This window comes from Salvia splendens, chromosome 10 (genome assembly GCF_004379255.2).
Source record: "Salvia splendens isolate huo1 chromosome 10, SspV2, whole genome shotgun sequence".
Classification (NCBI taxonomy): domain Eukaryota; kingdom Viridiplantae; phylum Streptophyta; class Magnoliopsida; order Lamiales; family Lamiaceae; genus Salvia; species Salvia splendens.
In genome coordinates, this window is record NC_056041.1 from 3,424,170 (window position 1) to 3,443,247 (window position 19,078).

Here is a 19,078-nt window from a genome sequence, read left to right on the forward strand (position 1 = left end):
CCATTCGACAGTAAAACACAACTCAATTAATAGGACGATTTTCATTAATAGGTGGAGGTTCGAGTTCTTATAGAGTAGATGACTAACAATTATTGGTACTTTCAAAAAGATAGACGAACATGATTTTAATACTCATCTATCCCCTAAACTAAATTTTTTTAAAGACGATACGAGTTTTAATATGAAATTGTAAAAGTATTGAAGGAAGATGATTTTAATTAATAGATTAGGAAATTCGAGTCCTTATAATAGATGACAAACTATTATTCATCCTTTTAGAAAAAATATGAGACCAATTTAATACTCACTATCCTCATTACTTAGTATAAAATAGACAAAAAATATGAATCTGTAATAAAATAGAAAAATAGTTGAATTGATGTTAAACTGTCATTGACACTCATACTAATAATAGTGTAATGTGTCAAAAATTAAAAATAAAACTTTGTTCCCGACACCTGCAGTTCAAAATTCAACTATACATACGTATATAATTATTGTTTGAAAGTAGTGATACTTTTTTGTGGTTAGTATACTTTTTTTAAATGGGAAAAAAGTGAACGGTTGCTTTTATGTAAAGTAGCATTAGTAAATCTTTACTTAATTGGTAAGGAGGATGAAGGATCTTGGAATCTCAACACTTATCGATATAAGCAAGGTTAATTTTTTAACTAAATTATAAATTTGATTTAGGTGTTGTTCCATGCTAATTTTAGTTCAATTTACAACCTCCTTTCCATATGAAAAATGGCCGAAGTCACAATTATGTAACTGTATTACAGTATTAGTATAGCTGTATAGGTCCTCATAGACTACGGAAATAATTCACCTTTGCTACCTTCGAATAATATTAATAACCCACCAATCCTATTAATTAAAGATGTATTTGCTACCCATTATTTAAAAGTCAATAGTCAAAATAATTAAAAGAAATCACCCAAATGAATTACCCAGTAAACACTTGACAAACGTGTGGAAAAATGGTATAGTGATGAATAAAATGGGAGCCCTGGAATTAAAATATGAAGGCATCTAAGAAAAATGGTCTAAACAAGCTCATAAGTCATATGTTTGAAATTGTCGGCAGAATTAATTTCGCAGTCATATTTATTAGTTTTTTATTAGGTACTTTTTCAAGGTCTTTAATTTTATTCGAAAGGTATTTATGTTGGTAAATTTTATTGGAAGTTTGTTATGTTGGTATTACTAATACTACTCTATCATGTACAAGCTTATAATTGTGACTCTAATCCCAGTTTTGGCATATTAAAAAGGATTTGCAATAAAAAAATAGGAAACGAATCTCATCACTAATCTTCTCATTTAAAGTTATTGAAATTCCCAGTCAATACAGGCGTTCTGTATTGACCCCTTAATTCAGTTTATAACTTTTACTCCAACTTTAGCTACTACAATGATGAGTTTTAGACAAACCAAATTATGATTTGTTATATGAATTTAAAATTTTGAATAACCATACATAAATTTTTGAAGTCGAAGCTGATTTGATCAAATAAAACATACTAACAGTTAAAACAACTTTGTTTCGATAAAAAAAAGAGAAATTACAGTACTATGATTTTGATTTAGTGATAAAAAATAAAAAATAGTTTGGGAATGGTGACTCAACGATTCCACGTGGATTGATGTAGATTCAGACATCGTTACTCTCGAGGCGTAGACACGTGCAGCCCTACCAACACCTAAACAGGACAAGCAATTAATTATAGCACACAAAATTGATTTTAAGATCAACCATAGATAGCTCCTCCACGCCTCCCAAACCTCAACTACCACTCCTACCCTTCCTCAATTCACCAAATTTCTTTCATTGCTAATATAAAGCTTATACTAGCAGCATATTTAAATCTTACTAGTAGTACTATATTTTATAGTATATATTAGTCAAAGCAAGTGAATCCTAAAATTGCAATTATTCGCCAAAATCACAAAGCCATTATTTCTGAAGCATCACTAATTATTCATTTGTGGGAAAATATCCTTTTAAGTATTTTTCTACAGAGTAAAACAGAAGGAATTAATAATGTGTTAATCCCAATACATTTGATACATATAAATAACAGAATCTAATTTTCTAATCCTGACATAAAACAATTGGATTAAATACTTAGAAAATTCACGTGTGGAATTTCAAAACTTACAAGTAGTAAATCCAATTTATTTCATTTACCTATTTTAAGGTGAAAATATAATAAAAACGCCCTGGGTTTATGGCTAGAGTTTTGGTATAAAGGTAAGGGCAATAACGTCATTTTGTAACTCCGACATTTCATACTAGCTCATATACGGATTTGTATATATATATATAAACACACCCCACGTAGTGAAGAAAAAAAGGAAATATTTTTCCAAACCCAAAAAAACTCAAACCTCGTAACCTGCTCAAAATCCGATCGCCGGAGCGCCGGATAATCGCCAGCGGCGTCATGGCGGCGTTTAGAGTGTTCCTGCTGACTTTATTTCTCTCTATAATACTCGCGCACGTCGGAGCTGAAGCTGATGCCTCAGTCTCAGATGCCGTCGAGGAAGTCAAACTCGCCGGATCGGACGGTCCAGATTCTGCCGTCCTTGAGCAACTTAAGTCCACGATCCACAGTCTCGGTTAGTTGATCGAAATTAATTTGGATATCAACGATTGAACAATTATTAATTTTGGTGATTTTATTTGTTTAACGTGGTCGATTAGTGTTGGTTTGTGTTGGGGACGTTGTTGGTGAAGCTTCAGATGAAGCGTTGATTGTAAGAAATTGGAAGTTTCAATTGATTTGGGGAACATTGTTGGCAATTTATGTTATAGAGAATGTCGAAGTGATGGTCGAAGAGTCGACTTGAATGGAAGCATATGAGTGGTTAGGCGTTATGAGCTTGTAAGTTGAAATCTTTGTGGCTGTTATGTGCCCAGCCCAGATGCATGAGCTGTATAGTTTTAGTATTCAGTTAAAGGATCATATTATGTGGCATTGAGTTGTTCATCCGTGGATTGGTTGGAAAATACTACTAGGTTGCTGCTGCCTTGGGACGTAGAATTTCCAATATCTGGGGTAGTTTCTGTTTGTCTGAGTGCGTTGTGTTGCGTCAAAGAAACCTAGCCTTGTCTTCAGAACAGTACATACTGGTGTAAAGATGCATCGATAAAGCATTAATTACCAGTCTAACGGTAAAGCTTTGTGAGGGTTTGACTAATGAAATTAAGGTATAGACTACCAGGATCATGAGTTGAAAGTCTAGTCACCTTCAGTTGACTCAACAGCATCACATTTGCTAAATGGAATGCCTTTAGTGAAAACTTTGTACCTGTTTCATTGCGCTGTGCCCCCTATATGACTTTCTTTTGTTGTTGACAATGGCTCTGATTATTCTCATACTTCTTTCTCTTTGATGTATGAAGAATCCCAGATTGAGGAGAAAATTCGAGCACTAAAAGAAAAGGAACAGGCGGTTGCAGCTAAAGAAAAGATAATCAAGGAAAAATCAGATACTGTTGCATCATTGAAAAGTGAAATTGCCTCGTTACATGTGAGTGATTGGGATTTACAAAGAAAATGATTATAATTCCTTGAAGGTTAATAACTGTTACGTCCATTTCAAATTCCAATTTCTTTATTTTTTTCAGAAAAAAGGCAAACTGGATGCTGCAGAAGAAGTGGGAAAGGCACATGCAAGAGCTGAAGAGCTGGAAAAGCAGGTGGAGAAACTCACAAACGATCTTCATCTTAAAATAAGTGAGAAAGATGTGTTGGTATATCGGTTGACTGAAGCAGAGAAAAAGGTTCCCGAGTTGAATGCTAAACTTGCAAGTGTAAGTCCCCCCATCTCTGTCAGTTCCATGTTGGTTATAAGGTCAATTATGGTGTAAGATTTTATGCATTTGTTGAAACCAGGTGTATCCTTCAAGGATTTTGGGCGTTTTCTGAATTCTTTCTTCAATATTCTTTAGCACAAAATTAGCTTCCATATTCCATTTGGATTCTCGATCTTCTAATCCATGTGTGCATTGACGATTTAAATTTGGGATTTCAAAAACCAGTTTGCTTATTACCTTTCCTTTATTAGTCTCTGTGTTAGCCTTCCATTCCCCCACGACATTGCCATATCAGACTGAGACACAAGCAGCAAATATTTAACTCATTTCTTCTCCTCCCGGCTGCCCCCTTTCCTTATCAAGTCTTGTCTTTCATACACTCTATATATACATTGGCCTGTCCTCTAGAAGCCAGATTGTAACATATAGTAGTATTTATTATGCATGTACATATATTTTCTGAAGCAAAACATGTATGTGAATGTATGCGAAATACATTATCACTATAAATGTAAGATATATTGTTCCTTTGAACCAACCAATATAATAACTAAACATACACTTGAGAGGAGTATGATTTTACAGTAAGAACTCTCTTCCAAATCATACAATAAACACTGAGTTATGATTATCCAATAGGATTTTCAAAGTCAAGGCACACACGCCAAAACTCAAAATATTCTTCAAACCCATATCTCACACACACCGAGAACTTGGAGTTGGAATGATGTCACACTGTTAGGAACTGAAAGATTTACATGCTTATCCACGGATAGTCATTGTAAGATTATCTACATTTCTTATCTGAATGATTTTTTCCCTGTTATACAGCTTCAGAAGATCATCGATGACCAGAAAGCTAAGATACGTAAAACTCAACGAGCTCTTGAGATTGCTGAGGTATGCTATCAATGACTCAACTGCTTCCTAGTTTCTTTCCTTTTGTTAGAATGGTTGATCATTCCTTCTCTATAATCACTGTGCAGGAAGAATTGATGAAGGAAAAATTTGAAGCAACTTCCAGAACCAAGGAGTTGATGCAGGTACTATTACATTTTAGTTTGTGCATGGCTGTTTTTTCTTCAATTCGTCTAGAATCAGTCATTAGTAATAACCTATCAAGTGTCGGGTATACGCTTACACTATATAGAAATCATATTTATGCATTCCTCTAAGCCAAATAGCCCACTTGGGATTCCCTGCTTGGTAGCTAGTATCATGTAAAATTGTAAATAAGCCATCTCTCTTGCAGAAATATTTTGTATACCAGTTTAAAGGTAAAAGTTCTCTCAAATGCATAGGTTCTCCCTGAAGCCATAAAAAATTAGTAGATTGTGAATTGTGATTATGTGCAGGCAAGCATTACAGAGAAAGGCACTTAATCTAGCTATTCAGAGCTTATGTACTAGTTTCATGCTTGGAACTGTCATAATCAGTTGCTTGATCTGTGTCCATATTGTTTGGCTTTTGAGGCGGCTTTTTAGGAAATTGTCAGTGTTATGTGGTATCTTAATTACTTTTTTTTCTTTGTGTATTTTACATCAGGCTCATGGTGCTTGGCTTCCCCCTTGGCTTGCAGTTCATCTTAATAATTATCAGGTATATATCTTATATCCGTAAAAGTTCTCATGATTAAGTCTTCCATATAATTGGGTCATGGTATCTGTATCGCCAGGCACTTCTAGAGGAGAACTGGAAAGTGCATGGAAAGCCTGCTCTGGAGTTGTTGATAAAGAAGGCAAGTGTTTGTGGTTCATGTTATTTACATTCCACTTGATTTCCCATCATCCTATTAATTGATCTATTGTTACCTTTAATTTCATCAGGCTACTGAAAAGAAGGCCCAAGCTGAAGAATGGGTCGCACCACATGTTGAAACAGTCAAAACTGTAAGTCATTTATGTACCAAGCTGCATCCTTTTTATTGTTAGCACTTGGTTTACTTAAAAAAAATATTTGATACTGGAAGCAAGAATTTGGTCTATATACTTGCTATACGACCAGTGTTGCCTTTTATATTGTCTGTTTATTTTAGTCTTCGACAAGCACTTCTTGTTAATCTAGGTTTCTTTTTGGATACTTGGGAGTAGGATTATGCGTTTCAGTTTGTCTTTGGTAATGCCCTTGAGCTGATGTAAAGATTAAACTGCAAGTGGCAGAGTAGTGTTGTAAATTGCTTCGTTATGTCTTGATCTGTGAACTTTGTATTTGCTCCTATTTGTATCAGTTTGAGTAATCTTCTGTCTATGTTTGTGAAGAAATTGGTACCATCCATCAAGGAAAAGTGGGTGGTTATAGCCACAAATATTGAACCCCATGTGCACACACTAACAACAAAAACTGTGGAGATATATGAAGCGTCTAAGGAAGCTGTGACTCCACACATTGTTAAAGTTCAGGAACTTGCGAATCCTTACTACCAGGTGAGTTGCATATTGATCAACCTAGCTCTTCTATCTGTTGTGTCTTCTCTTAACTGAAATAAATGTTTTGTCATAGGAATTGAGGAAAGTAAGCAAACCATATATTGACAGTGTAGCCACTGCTGCAAGACCTCATGTTGACAAATTACAGACCAATCTGAAGCCATACACACAGGAGGCAGTTAAAGCTTACCGAAAGTTCCTTGAGTCAGCAACTGTATATCATGGTCAGGTAATATCTGGTTATCCAACCGTCAGTCTGGTATTGATCTGGCCATAACATTTATTTCTATTAGGGTCATTATTTGAAATGTTTTCTTAACAGACATCGTTTGTCACTCTATAGTACTCCCTCCATCCCAAGGAAGATGACCCCTTCCTTGGGCGGCACGGGAATTTATGCAATTTTATTGTGTGTGAAGTGGAGAGAGTAAAGTAAGAGAGGGAATAAAGTAGAGATGAAGGTGTTTCCATAGTAATGAGTCATCTTTGTTGGGACAAACCAAAAAGGAAAGTGGTCATCTTTAGTGGGACGGAGGGAGTATCTCATAATTTATATTCTGTTGAATGAAAATTGTACTGCTTTCCTCATAATTATTGGCTTTTATTGCATAAGTATTTTTAATCTCAAAATAATCTGATCCCTGTGGTAGGTTCAAGACATAGTTAAGGACAAACTCAAGAGTCACGAGTTTACAAAACCTCTTGCTACGAAAGAGCTGGTTTGGTTTTCTGTAAGTTGCATAGTTATATTGACTACTATTTCTTTTGTTTCAGTTTTATTAAATCAAATGACTAATACAATGTTTGCTCGATAACTTATTTTTTATGTTGTAGGCTTCCGCATTGCTAGCTTTGCCTATCATCTTACTGTTGAAAATCTTTTCAGCTTTATTTGGGTTAGTGTGGTCTTTATATTTACATTGCTTACGAGAAAGATGTTACCTCTTTGGAGATTTGAAAGTGTTTCTAGAGCTGATATTTACCAATCAATCTATACATATTGCAGTAAAAAGGGGAAGAAGCACACCCGACAGGGCAATACACACAATGCTCGTCGCAAAGGAAAACGTGTACATTCAGACAAGTAAAACCTGCTAATGTATTCCAATGTGATTACACAAGGTGTGCCATAAACTTCACTGTGTGTTTACGCTCGTCTGATATAAAGTCTACACCCAATTTTTTCCATGCGATTGACACATGCTTAGACACACATTATATTTTAGTGTGGGAAACACAACCCCTCATTTCACACCCTTATGTGTGTGAAGCTTTAGTAGTGACTCAATCCATTGATTACATTGGATTGATACTTAATTATCGTATGACGATTGTCACTGTTTTCATTTACGTATTACTTATGTCACCCTCCCTGCCTTGGCTTGTCTTGCCTTGCAGATAGTCTGCTCCCGAGTGTATGGAAGTGCTACAATTTTCATTTCTGTTTGCTATCGTGGGCAGATACTATGTATGGTCCCTCGATGGCGTTGGAGCGATCGGAGTTCCATTTGTTCATTAAGTACACTTTTGATCTTGGAAGTTTTTGCAAATTTTCAGTCTCGTGTAGAATAGAGAATCTGGGTAAGGATATATCTAGATCTCAGGATATTTTACATGGTAGTTTCAAAAATTGTAGTAGTTGGGGTTTGTGTATCATGGCGTTTGATATTTATATCGTCCAGGTCCTTTTTTAATCACTCTTTTTGGATGTAAAACTGTTTCAACTCTGCTTAATATGTTCATTTATGTAATTTAATAGTAATTTAATTGGATTTTCTCTTTTGTCCTTAGCTTGATTCAAGACCTTTTAATGGAATGTTTTTTGTAGTGATTCTGAAGTTACTACTCGGAATCTACCATTCTAGATTTCTAGTACTGCACTGCCCTCCCCTCCCTATGTATCATTATAGATGTCATATTTTCTTTTTTTGCTTGTTTCATAAAAAATATTATATTTCCTTTTTTTTGGAAAAAAAGCCATCCTTCACATTAATATAAATATAATATGTTCTCTCTTTTCTTTGCATATAAAATAATATCTTTAAAATCTCGTCTATTACTATGAGAGAGAGGAAGTACAATTCTTCAGCCAAAAGTCTACTATTCATCTGACACGTCACCGTTTCAAATTTCAGCCTCAACACTAATGTGAGAGATAAAAATCCCACCAATAAATTTAGCCCAATGGGCTCTGAAATCACAAATATTTGGTGTATCCTAATCTAAAGTGCAAGTTGCGTGAAAAGACTTTGATTGTCCTTTTTAGATGGAAAATGGAAATATGAAGTATCTTTTTATTTTATTTTTAAGACTTCCAAAATATTTTAGACATGAAAATAATTAAATAATTAATTAATTAATATTTGAAGGCAAAAATATTTGGACAAATAATGAATCCAATAAAATGGTAGCTTCTTGAAGAAGTGTTGAAACACATTTTAAATAGTGCACTATCATTAATTTTTTTATATATAATTAAGTTATTAAATTTATATATTAATTAGCCTTATATTTGGATTTAAATTGGAATGGTGCTAGAGAGTTATAGTTTGCCTTCCATTTATTTAGGTTAAAATTGAGATTTAATTCTTTATTGCAATACTTTTTCTCCAAATTAATTCACAAGCTAAACGACAACACAAATATGTATTTGTATGTTTACAATTTTCATCCTATATTCGCTTTTTATATTTATCTTCATTATTTGAAAATCTTATCACTAGTTGGTTAAACTGCCTGCCCAGAACCTGAAATTTCTTCAATAAATCACACTGTGAAACTAAAAATGAAAACCTCTCATGATGAAGCATGTTCGTGTACAAAAAATGTAAAAGAATAATTCTAGTATCTGGAACGAGTTCAATGAATGTTTAAATAAGGGACAAAATTTGATTATACTCTTCCCACATAATGTTATACACGCCTATTTCTTTCCCTACAATCTGGATAACAGACATTAATTACAAAATCTGATGTCTGTATTTCACTCTATAAATCATCTTCATCCCCGCTGCTAAAAGATTCCACAATGTCGCTGTCGTCGCCTTCAGTCACGAGCTCCAGCATCCCATCGTCAAAACCCATCAGGAAATCCCCCTCATCATCGTCCAAGTCGCTTGCACTGTCGTCCTCATTGCTCATATCGTCACCATCAACTTCCACATCCCCATCCAAAATTGAGTCATCCTCACCTTCGTCATCTTCATCCTCCTCATCACTCTCCGCATCATCAGGATCGGAGTCGTCATCTGTAGGCTTGCGCCTTCCGATCTCACACACCCTTGCGGAGGAGGACATCTCGTCCTGGTCATCCATTGTGATCAAACCTACAAAGGAATCGGTTGGATCGGTTGCAAAGTCCAGCACACAGCGGTCGACGGGGATCATGGCAATATCCGAATAATTGACAGCATCCACAGTGCGGAAAGCAGAGAAAAGAGGGTGCTTCACACGGCGAGTGTTGAAAGCTGATGTGACATCCTCGAGATTTCTCCTCAGAATGCCATAGATGACATCACCACTACCATTAAATGTAATCGTTGTTTGATCCAGCGATGGCACGCTCCGAAGCAGCCTCAACTTTCGAAGATCCCAAACCTCAGAGTTTATAATTACCTGTTAAAACATTTTAAGAAGTAGCAAGAAGTTAATTAGAGAACAGTAGTAAATGCTAAAATATCATACATTTGCATATATAACATCATTTTAGAATTCCAGCAAACAACGGTCGTACCTCATTCCCAGCAGGATGAAAGCCGCCCCCACCGTAATCTGTAAATAGATCAAACCGATGAATTGGACCTGAAACCCTTCGATCCCACAAAACTCCATTCCAAAGCAACATAGAGTCGGATGGGCTAAAATGAGCTAGAGAATACGCATGCCCACGACCAGAAACGTTGGTAGATGTATCAGACAACATCAAGTCCAACTGACACGTGTGAATATCATACAAAAGAATCTCACGGCGTGATGAATCTGATCTTAGTGCTGCAAACATTCCACCTGAATTACTAAATTTAGCAGCTTTGATTCCATCAAATGAGTGCTTGGGACCAGCAGATACCAAAGACGCATTCCATAGGCGAACATCCATTGAACTTGAAGAAAGTATAAGCTGATTGTCGCCAGAAAAGTGAGACTGCAGAAGTGTAAGAGGAGACTGATGACTTGTACAACTGTCCAATACAATGTTGCTGTTAGAGTCGAACACTTTCAGATCCCCAGTATGCCCACCAGCCGCAATCCGAGAAGAATCTCCTAGGAATGCAATGCATGTTAATAGTGAACTAGTGTCATCACGGCAACTTCTCCATGGCCTGAATCTACTATAAACAAACTGGCGATCCTTTCGAAGTCCATGAATTGCCCCATCCTTTCTTCTAAATTCCCGGTTGCTAAGACGGGACGTGACATTTGATGGAGCATCAAGACTTCTTTTTGGTTCTGGACAAACATGGGGTTGCAAGAGTGAAAGAGGAGGTAAAGTTGTAATTGGTGCAGAACATTGACGATGCTGGTGCTTTAAGTACTGGACAACAAGAGAATCCAGGGTAAGCCGTTCAGAGCCAGAAGGTTGTGGATCACTGAGCAATTGGGAGGAAGAAGCCAGACCAGTCAACTGATTTTCATCAATATCCCTACTTTGATACTCCCTCGGAGTAGAGATCGGTGTGCAGAACAGAGCTGCATCAGAATAAAGACTACCTCTTCGAGAAGTATTAGGTGTGGTGAAACAAGGAGATCTAAGTGATTGTTCACCAGTGTTAAGTCGTTTTGCTGATGAGCCCAACACACTTTCTTTCAAGTCTGTCAATTTGCGTTTCATTGGCAACACTATTGGGGTTCTAATCTGAGAATCTGCATCACCACCAAATTTTGGAACAGACAGTAATGGAGTCCCCACACCATCTGCAGCTAAAGAGGCTTGTTCTAAATTGAAATTTATTTTGCTGCTTGACACTACTGGACTATCCTCTGGTTTGGGTGGAACTTTTGAGCGACTATGAGAAGCTGATGATTGAAATGTTTTCTTCTTTGAAGAAGCATAAGCTGAATCAGATCTGAAACTGGAATCTTCCCGATGAAACGTATTTTTTGATTTATCTGACAAGAATCCGCAAGCGGCACGAGCTGATGGCCATTGAATTTGTATTGCAGAAGCTTCTTGTCCAGTGGCTTGATGTGCTAAAGATGAAGGAGCAGCTAATGATGGCAAGGGTGTTAACTTAGCCTCTTTAAGAAGGGTAGCTGCACTTTCTGCTAAACCAGATGCTTGAAGGTGTTCGTGCATCAACAGCAAAAGTTCCCTGAATTTGAAAGGGCATGTTATGAAAACAGACATAAGAAAATCGTATGCATTTATAATCCATGACAAGGAATCCTTGAATACCTAGAATGATAAGAAATGGGAGTAGCAGCAGCTATGGCAGCTCTTTCTATACGCCTCAAGGTTGGCATGGCAGCATCACTGGCTGCTAAAGTACTCGCACGCCCAGAATTAGTTACAACCTTCAAATACAGAACAATATCATCAACTTAAATAAAAAAGTACATGCTGTGGCTAATATTTTATAGTAAAAAGGTCAGCATACACTAACTACTTTGATAACAGTTTTAACCACAAAAAGTAGTACTTTTGATGTATTAGTATAGTCAATCATTAATAAACCAATAGCATGTAGCATGTCTCTTAATGCTCAATGGCATTGAGATGGTGTGTGCAATATTCTGGTGGAGGGACGAACTTCCAAAGACTAAACCATGGCCATTTTACCCCGATTCAGCTAATCTAGTCTTAAGTTCTTAACAGTGTTGGCTAGCCTATATTTTCACTGACCATAAATGAAATGGTGCATATATAAGAAACGTATCTAAACTGCAGTGATTAGCAATGGCACGGACACCCAGTCAACCCACCACTCCTGTCTCATATTTCAAATTTATGTTAACAAATTAGTGCTTACTCCAATCAGCTCAAAAGTCACTTGAGCGAGCTCTGCCTGCCACCTGTTTTGCTCACCTCCAGCAGATTGGCCCCCTGAATCCCGAATAAGCTCTGAGAGTTTTTTCCCTATCTGAATAGAAATCAAAATGACAACAAACGTTTGGTGAAACTTCATCTATTACTGAGATGGCAATTTATTTAATTGATTATGAGTCTATGCCAAACAATATATCAGAAATCAAGTAATACAGACCTGAAGCTTTGTTAATATATGAGCAATTGTGTCATCTCTGGCCAAACCAAGAAGAACTCGGCATGTTAGAGCACGAAGACAATCAAGAGCAGCAGGAGATGTTACCATCCTTGGTTGAAGAAGCTGAAGAAGAACCTTGATACCGTTGTTTGCACGAACAGCTTCTCTGGCTTGCCTATAGCATTGTTCCAGTTGTGCAGCAAGCCCAGCACCACCTGCTCCAGCACCTAACGATATCCTTCGATCTCCGACTAGGCCAGAAGCCACTGGTGAAGGTGATGGAGCTACTGAGCCACCTCTGTCCACAGAAGCAGGTTCTCCATTTCGTTCCCTTAGTTCATTCTGAACAGGAACATTGACTGATCGTTCCATAATGTTCCTTTCGCCATTTTTTTCCCTGGGCTCCACAGCAGAACCATTTCCAGTTTGGCTAGAATAAGCATGTTGTCCTTGCATGTTAGAGCTTGGTTTGTTGCTGATCGATGGTGGGGGGCAAACGAGATTGATCAAAAGGTTCAATGCTGGCTCAACAATCTGAGATTTTTAAAAAATGATGTAATAAATTAATTAGCTGTAAATAGACAAAGAAACACCCAAAAAGCCAAAATAAAAAGCACACAGCTTTGGGTGCAAATTTTACCTCGGGTTCAACATAGCCAGCGCCATTTGCAGCATCCAAGATGACAGCTATACCCACTCGGTCATTGCTTAAAGTGGCATTTAGAATAGGCTTGCGGCTATAAGGTACCAAAGTTACAATCTGCAGCACACCAAGGGCGTACTGAAGCAAATCACGCAAATAGCGCTCTACTGGTGGGGCCTACAAGCAAACATGTGGTTTAATAAAGAGAACTAGGATCATAATGCAGAGGAAGTCAAATAATTCTAAACCAAACCTGACACAACTCCAACATAATGGTATGACCATTTGATAGCAAAAATTTGTCAACTACAGGCCAACGTGCCTTTGCAAGCGCAGGGCCCAGCTTCCGATCCTTCTGTATTTGCCGGAAAACAGCATCCATTGCCTCATTGCTTATGTCCAGTGGCTTGTTTGCTGCCCTAGAAATGTTTCTAGGCACACTTCGAATATTTTTCATAGGTCTTACCGAATCCACAAGCAAAAGGAAATGTGCTCTGAAATATTGAAGCAGTGTTATACAGGTCTGATAAGCTATGTTTTTCTCTGAAGAGGTCAGTACATCTCCAGTGGACCGATCATTTCGAAGAGATCCTGAGTTACTTGATTGCCCAGTAGAAACCCCGGATCTTACCGAGGCAGCATCACGCAAAAGAGACATTAGTCTCTGCAAACCATCATGTGAATCAAATGCATCAATGATGGCTCTGAAGACAAAAGTGGCAGCAAAAAACGATGCTGCATTCTTTCGGGCTTGATGATCTTGTGAACACTCAATAAGTTGTAGAGCCAATTCAACAATCTGACTGATTACATCTGAAGGTAGGGCACAAACACGCTCCATTATCCCCTGCCAAAGATATCTTGTTAGTGAAAGGTGCCTTCTCAAACAACTCTAATAAAAACCAAATTCTAGTTTATGAGCATTGAGCATAAGAGAGCATACATAGACCTATAATGTCATGTCAAACTGCAGATATATTAAAAGCAACAAACAAACCGAAGAAGACGCCACAAATTACCTGGATTGAACCTATTGTTGATAAGCAGGATGACAAGCCAAGATATGTCAGCGCAATTCTAGGAACAGCAAGCAGTCTTTGCATGCCACCACGATCCACGAATAACGCAGCAAACTTACGATGAGCAGCCAAGGCACAAATCAATTTCAAAATATCGGGCAAAAGACGCATACCAGTTGATGCCTCTTTGTGCTTCAGACTTCGCTGAATTAATGCAAGAGAAACATCAACCCCCTTCTCATGGAGCATAGGACCAAGAACTTCAACATACTCTCCCAGCACTACAAGGCACTGGATACAGAACTTTTCCCTTAGCTTCGCAAGAGAGTGGTTGTCTGGTATTGAGACTTCAGAAACAATTTCACTCAAATCTGCATCTGTAGCCTTTGAATCCCCTGAATCACTATCAACATTGCTTGAATCTCTACAAGGGACAAAAGGTCGAGTAAAATCAAAGTGCAGTGCGTAAGCGATGACACAAAACATATGCCACTTATTGAGTTATTTGATCAAGACCAAGCCATTCCGTGAAACATACTACCCACCTCGGAGCAGGAACTGCATTACCAGCATCTATGACAGTAGAGGCAGCTCTAGAAGCAGCAAGCACAGCAGCCTCTTCATCACTTGTCTTATTGTACTCCTGGTTCGATAGTAAACAGATGTGTGTGAATAGTTCATGCATATATGCATTCAGAAAGAAAGAGCAAGAAAATAGTACGCTCACCTCCAAAGCAGCAGTTTTAACCACTTCAGCAGCATCATCACCAGCAGCCCGTATGGCTTCAGCAGGAGCATTGGCTGCTCTTGCTTCAGCTTCAGCAGCTTTTACAGCTTTTTTAACCAAATCGGTGATGTCTTTGTTTCCAACTTTGCAGTTCTGGAAGCAATCATCATTGTCTTCTCTCTGAGGGATGAAAGTATCAACATAATTTGTTCCTAGACTCTTTTTAGAGTCTGAAAATCTTCTTAGATCCTGATTTCTAGCTCCACTCCGTGCCTGCCCTGACCTACTGCCAGAAGTTGGGGAGATCATAGCTTGCTCACTCTCAGATAATCCTTCGCTTGACCTAACCTTTCCTCGTGTTCTGGAAAATCCACGATTTGTTTTTCGTCTGGAAGAGTCATCTCTCATATTTTCTTCAACATCTTCTTCCCTATGAGATCTTCCACAAAGTTTTGTTTTTGACTCGCGAAAATCTCTAATATTGCATTTTTCTTCACCGTCTGCTTCTGGTTCATAACCATCAACCTCAAGAACCATACTATCAGGGGACTCCTCATCAATCCCACATTCATCCAATAGGGAAGCATTTCGATCATGATCCTTATCACTATGCATTCTTGAAGTGTCTGCATCCAAGTGAGAAGCCTCTATCGCTAGCCGCGACCTACTCCTACCTTCCTCTTTCATTTTAGGGAAGGTGATGGTTGGTGCACTTTTGTTGTCTACTGATATATTGCCATCTTTCTGATTTGTGCTCGTATCACCTAAAACTCGAACTCGTAAATATCGCATTAGCTTAGCTGATATTCCAGATGTTAAGACATCTTCCACAAGATGACCAACACTGAAATGCCAATGAAGGAAAAAGGTTACAACGAGAAAGAGAGACAGACACCATAAAAAGATATTGGGAAAATAGGCAGATTCAGAACCAACCAGGGCAAGCATACAGCAAGAAGAGCAGTAGAGTATGTTTGTAACATTTCAAAATCTGACGATTTTCTTTTCCCCTGACGGTCATCACCGGATGAGCGAGGAATCTCCTCCATCACCCACCCTCTTAAGTTAGCTAGGACGTTATCTTCAAATACATGTGGATACTGCATTCAAGGTTACTTACATCAAGACCATGAAACAATGTTTATGAATAGAAGAATGTAATCCCTTTACATCCCATTAAGAACAGTGCACAAGTTTATGACCAAAAGAAAGTAATCCCTCTAATAGTCCATCAAGAACATTAACAAAACTGATGGGGAAAAAAGTAATCTCTCTGTAGCACACAAGATTTGTTAGAAATAGATCAAGATGTTTAGGTTATCATGAATCAATAACTACTATCATACCATCCAAGTTAGCGAACAACTGAAAAGAAGCCTTGTAGTAGCTGCCTGTAACGGTACTGAACCTCTTCCTTCAGCTAGAAATTTGGAAGTTATCAACTCAAAAAATTCGTCGTTCTCCTGTAGAAAGTAAGATATATTAAGCAACATCTCAAAACTAGTTAAAAGGGATAGCTTGCATGGCATTCAGCCGCACAGATGCATATTCAAAACCACTAAGTCGCATGCTGCAGAGAGGTGGGTAAGCCTTGAACTACCCCTTAGGCCATATTCCTTCGTGTTCTACATATTAGACTGAGACACAAGCTAGCACAAAAGGTTGCCAAAATCAAAAGCATAAGACAATGATGAATAGTTAAATACCCGAATAAGATTTCCAAGTCGCCCAATATTATGAGAAGACCTGCCATTACTTGTCGAAGATTGATCCGTGCCTTCCATGTAGCTACACATCCAAAATTAAACTTGTCAGTTCCCCAATATATATATATATATATATATATATATATAGGGGTGTGATCAAATACTAACTTTTTATATAATAACTAATAACTAAATATCAATTTTGTATGTTAAAAATATCAACGCAAAGATATAAATTTATCAATCTTCTTGTATTGATAAACTTATGTCTTTGTGTTGATATTTAAATTTACATGTTGTATTGATATAATTATATCTTTATGTTGATAATTTTAATACACGGAATTGAAAGTTATTAGTTATTGCTGTAAATTAGTTAGCACACTAACGCAACCCTATATATATATATATAGGTAATTATACAACTCTGGTACCACTTTGAAAAAAGTATCAACAAGAATGAAGGACATTGTAGATATTATCGCATCATATTGAAAAACAAATGAAGTGCGGAACTTTCCGGTGAGTAGTCTACTTTCTCTAACTCAATGAAATGGGAACAAATTCTTTATGATACGTGACTCCATACATAACAATCATCCTGACTAGGTATACTTAACCCAGCATCTTAGGCCCAAAAGTACAGTAGAACATTACTACAGTCACATTATCGCCCACAGGATGAAATTTTGGCCATCAAGAAGTTCGAGTTTCACCCATTTTGATATTATTCTATTCTTTTTAGGATTAAAGACAGTAGTAAGTACAATAACACAATATTTCTCTGTCCTATCATAGTAACATAGAAATGTATCTCTACAATAGACACATGAACATCAAAAAGGATCAAACTTAATTGGTAAAATAACCTTGAAAGAATTGTAATTTTGGTGTTATAATTCTACAATTCCAGTTTGCAGTCAACTCTTACAGAATTAAAATCACATCTTAGGTTGAACGTGGATGTATAGAGGAACTTAATATGTCAAATTCTTTGAACAAACTACTTTTGACCACTATCAAAGTCCTACAAGCTAGTCTACTCTACCATTACAATGCATAACACAGCAACCCCTACCCCAGAAAAGGAAGAAAAAAAAGGCAAACACTAATTATTTAGAATCCCATAGTTCTTATTAGCTTCCAGCTCAGTGTCTTTCGGGGGTTTTTTCTTATTTTGTTCTAGAGCTGAGATATCATTCCTTGAGTGTACTGAACTTTTTTTTTGTTCCGGGTTTGGGAGAGACGCATGACCCTCATGCGTCTCTCTTTTAATGAGACGCATGATGATTATGCGTCTTTCATAAAGACGCATGAGGGTCATGCGTCTCTCTTTTGTTTCATTTTTTTAAAGACGCATGACCCTCATGCGTCTTTATGAAAGACGCATAATCATCATGCGTCTCATTAAAAGAGAGACGCATGAGGGTCATGCGTCTCTCCCAAACCCGGAACAAAAAAAAAGTTCAGTACACTCAAGGAATGATATCTCAGCTCTAGAACAAAATAAGAAAAAATCCTGTCTTTCGGCAGCAAATCAAACTATTCAAAAAAATGCACTTCCTCCTGAAACCAATACAATTCATAATCCTAATTACTTTATTTCTACCACCAACAGCATAAGATGCTAGCACCGCGTGGTGAAACGAAATAAAACCGCCCCAATGAATACAATTAACACGAACACAGCATCCATCACCGAAAATCAATATATCAAAACCAAATAGTTAACTGAGTAGAGATAGAAAACAAAAATATTCCAGCAGACTGATCGTAAGAAAACGCAACCTGGATTCCTGAGTCTCCAGAATGGTGGCGAGGGCATGGAGAAAGTCGGGGTTAGGATTCTCACGGCGCGCAATGATCTTATCCATCAACGACTGCGCCTTGGCCATCAAAAGGTCGTTCTCATCCTCCTCCTGCCGCTCCTCAACCCCCTCCGCCGCTGCCGGGGCGGACGCCTCCGGCTGAGCTTGTGGCTCAGCTCCCGTAGGCGCCTCCATTGCAATAATTGGCTCCCAATGAAACAACTGTGGCACGATAGGCGGCTTCAATCACACGAAATTCTATGAAATCAAATTTTCAATTCGAACACCAACAATGCGTGTGTGCTGTGTGTTTTAGTGCGTATTTATACTATTTCGTGAGGGGGAAATGGAAGCAGCCCCAGAAGCCTGCAATGTACATTCGTTAATGCGCGGGGTACTACTGCGAGTTAAGGGTTTCTTTTATTTTTATTTTATTTTGAGGGCGGCGGTTGTAAAATTTGGTTCCAGACTGTTATTATGAAAGTAAAATTTTGTTTTACTAGTATTTCTCATCGAATGGGGAAGCTTACAATTATGTTGCAAAATTGCAATAGTTATTATTAGCGCTTCAAATCGAGAACAGATTTACTACATAAATATTTATTTAAAATTGTAAATAATTTCAATCCCATTGAAGATTATGTGTGAACAGCTATCTACAATATTTAAATATTAGAATATTTTCGAGCCTATTCAAAATCAAACTCAAGATTATTTAGATACTAC

At 37.5% G+C, this 19,078-nt stretch overlaps 2 protein-coding genes across 2 annotated transcripts; one reads left to right on the top strand and one right to left on the bottom strand.

The window, feature by feature from the left end:
• The first annotated feature begins 2,353 nt into the window (after positions 1-2,353).
• Positions 2,354-8,039, top strand: LOC121750437. Its single transcript, XM_042144974.1, has 14 exons — positions 2,354-2,622; positions 3,410-3,537; positions 3,635-3,820; positions 4,655-4,723; positions 4,810-4,866; positions 5,369-5,422; positions 5,499-5,561; positions 5,650-5,712; positions 6,082-6,246; positions 6,323-6,478; positions 6,900-6,980; positions 7,084-7,145; positions 7,256-7,371; positions 7,648-8,039. The coding sequence occupies exons 1-13, from the start codon at positions 2,448-2,450 to the stop codon at positions 7,335-7,337; spliced, it is 1,341 nt and encodes a 446-aa protein (XP_042000908.1). The 5' UTR covers positions 2,354-2,447; the 3' UTR covers positions 7,338-7,371; positions 7,648-8,039.
• Positions 8,040-9,023: 984 nt separating this feature from the next.
• LOC121751829 (DDB1- and CUL4-associated factor homolog 1-like) lies at positions 9,024-18,722 on the bottom strand. The gene is made up of 14 exons (XM_042146625.1): positions 18,333-18,722; positions 16,545-16,626; positions 16,185-16,301; positions 15,775-15,938; positions 14,839-15,682; positions 14,657-14,754; positions 14,112-14,535; positions 13,346-13,939; positions 13,090-13,269; positions 12,450-12,983; positions 12,216-12,326; positions 11,642-11,760; positions 9,983-11,558; positions 9,024-9,864 (listed from the first exon to the last, which is right to left on the bottom strand). Exons 1-14 carry the CDS (start codon positions 18,545-18,547, stop codon positions 9,238-9,240), a joined length of 5,685 nt encoding a protein of 1,894 aa, XP_042002559.1. The 5' UTR covers positions 18,548-18,722; the 3' UTR covers positions 9,024-9,237.
• Positions 18,723-19,078: the final 356 nt, after the last annotated feature.

Bases quoted from the DNA above. Each gene is read 5' to 3' on its own strand.
- LOC121750437 (XM_042144974.1), top strand. From the start codon at position 2,448: ATGGCGGCGTTTAGAGTGTTCCTGCTGACTTTATTTCTCTCTATAATA. The intron at 5,423-5,498 runs GTATATATCTTA...CTGTATCGCCAG, and splicing joins TTCATCTTAATAATTATCAG to GCACTTCTAGAGGAGAACTG. The intron at 5,713-6,081 runs GTAAGTCATTTA...ATGTTTGTGAAG, and splicing joins ATGTTGAAACAGTCAAAACT to AAATTGGTACCATCCATCAA.
- LOC121751829 (XM_042146625.1), bottom strand. From the start codon at position 18,547: ATGGAGGCGCCTACGGGAGCTGAGCCACAAGCTCAGCCGGAGGCGTCC. The intron at 13,270-13,345 runs GTTTGGTTTAGA...GTTTGCTTGTAG, and splicing joins TTATGTTGGAGTTGTGTCAG to GCCCCACCAGTAGAGCGCTA. The intron at 11,559-11,641 runs GTATTCAAGGAT...TTTCAAATTCAG, and splicing joins CCCATTTCTTATCATTCTAG to GGAACTTTTGCTGTTGATGC.